Source organism: Camellia sinensis, chromosome 2 (assembly GCF_055761805.1).
Source record: "Camellia sinensis isolate YWXY chromosome 2, ASM5576180v1, whole genome shotgun sequence".
Classification (NCBI taxonomy): domain Eukaryota; kingdom Viridiplantae; phylum Streptophyta; class Magnoliopsida; order Ericales; family Theaceae; genus Camellia; species Camellia sinensis.
Window position 1 is genome coordinate 213,994,344 of NC_138962.1, and position 2,041 is coordinate 213,996,384.

At 45.2% G+C, this 2,041-nt stretch overlaps 1 protein-coding gene across 1 annotated transcript; it reads right to left on the reverse strand.

Moving 5' to 3' along the window:
* Positions 1-260: 260 nt before the first annotated feature.
* Positions 261-710, reverse strand: LOC145819415 (uncharacterized). Its single transcript, XM_082913409.1, has one exon. The coding sequence runs from the start codon at positions 708-710 to the stop codon at positions 261-263; it is 450 nt and encodes a 149-aa protein (XP_082769535.1).
* Between the last annotated feature and the right edge of the window lie 1,331 nt (positions 711-2,041).

Below are 2,041 nucleotides of genomic sequence, written 5' to 3' on the forward strand. Positions count from 1 at the left end.
TTTTTATTCAACAGTTCTTGCAACTGTTCCTTCAATTCTCGAAATTCAGCTGGCACCATACGATGTGGTGCTATTGAAATCGGTGAAGTCCCAGGTTGAAGCTCAATCATGAAATCTACATCTCGTTTTGGAGGTAATCCTGGTAATTCGTCATGGAAAACGTCAGCGTACTCGCACACCACATGGGGTAATCCTGGATCCTCTCGATTTTCGTCTTCCAAAATTAGGCTCGCCAACCATCCAGTTAGTTGATCATGCCATCACGACTTGCGACACGTTGGAGTTAGAGAATCTTGTCTATCCCCTTTAAATTGAACTTTCGTGCCGTTAAGGGGGGATACTGTCACTGTCTTACAGTAACAATCAATAATGGCTCGATGAACTGACAACCAGTCCATTCCTAGGATGACGTTAAAATCAGACATATCCATAACTCTTAGATCACAGATCAAATGTGAACCGGAGATTTCTAGCTCGCAAGATTTACATACTAGATTTACTCGGGTTTGACCTCCTAAGGGCGAAGCGACACTCATAGCTATCCCTAGCGTCTCTGGCGCTAGACCCAAACTTTTCACACATGCAGTGGATATAAAAGAATGCGAAGCTCCAGAATCAAACAATACTTTAACCCAAGAATTCATAAGGATTAACATACCTTGAATCACTGATGGGTTATCAACATCTTCTTCTTCTTGGAGAGCATACATTCTCCCTACTGCTTGTTGGTTAGTCTCTCCTGGTTTCTTCCCATTTCCAGCTCCTTGTGGTTGTGTTCTTGGTCGGCCTGCATTCCTAGAGGCTTGTGGCTACCGCTTGTTGGTCTGAGTATTTTGAGTAGGCGTAGAACCTTGCCCAGGTTGGCATCTGTTGTATTGTTGTGCCCCTCGCTGATCCATAAAATACTCCCCACCTTGAGGACACTCACTTCGACGATGCCCCTGTTGACCGCATCTGAAACATCTTCCTTTCCACTCATTTACAAAGTTTCCTCCTTGCTGGTTTCCTCGATTCTGCCTTTGTTGCTGCTGCATCCCTCCGGCATAAGGTGCTAGCGCAGGATGGTTTCTGGTGTTGCGGACTGGGCCTCCTCCGCGTGGTTGGTTGTTGTTCCTTGATCGCTGATTTCGAATGCGTTCGGAATCTGCTAACTCTCGTTCCACAATTAAAGCTCGATCCACCATCTGGGCATAGGTAGAGAGTTACACTACGATCAATCTTCCTCTAATGTCTGTGTCCAAACCTCATTCAAATCGCCTAACCTTATCCTCTTCATTTGCTACTATGGCTGAAGCGTACTGAGAGGGTAATTTATATGAAAATTAGGCCGAGCTAGGTAAATGGGCTGTTATGGGCCGCAGTACGAAGGGCCGAGTAGAATGGCCGTATAAGTTACTCCGGACTTGTGGATGTTTTGGAGTTAGTCCGGTCCGAAAGAAGATTGAAGTTACTGGCCTAGAGATGCTTTGGAGTTAGACCGGTCCTAGAGTTGAACCGGTCTTGACATGTTAGTTCGGTCTAACTATACCATGAGTTGTACATAAGAAGCCGAAGTAAGAATAGTATAGGGAAGAGCCGAATTAAGGATAGTTCGGCCCATTCTGCGGCTATGCAGAGTCGTGTTTACTTCGGTCGTGTGGTAGTTCGGCCATAGTAAAACCATCTCACTTGGTTTAAGCAGTGAGGGGGGTGTTGAGGGATAAGCATTATCCTTCAAGAGTATGAATCCTAGAAGGACTCTGCATGGAGGAATAGAAGTCCTACTAGGATTGTGCCACACGAAACCTATAAAAGCTCACAAACATCACCTTTGAAGAGGTAACACACAACTTTGCTTTCTGAATACACAGAGCTTTTGTCTATTTGTCAAGTTTATTGACTTAGGCATCGGAGAGGTTTCCGGCACACACCCGCCAGCTAGCTCACATTTGTGTTTTCAGGTGATAAAGCGACGACGTACGGAGGAGAGTAGACTTGGTCAACAGGATTATACAAGAAGGTTTATTTCTTTCTCGTACAATTGGTGCCGTCTGTGGGAAGT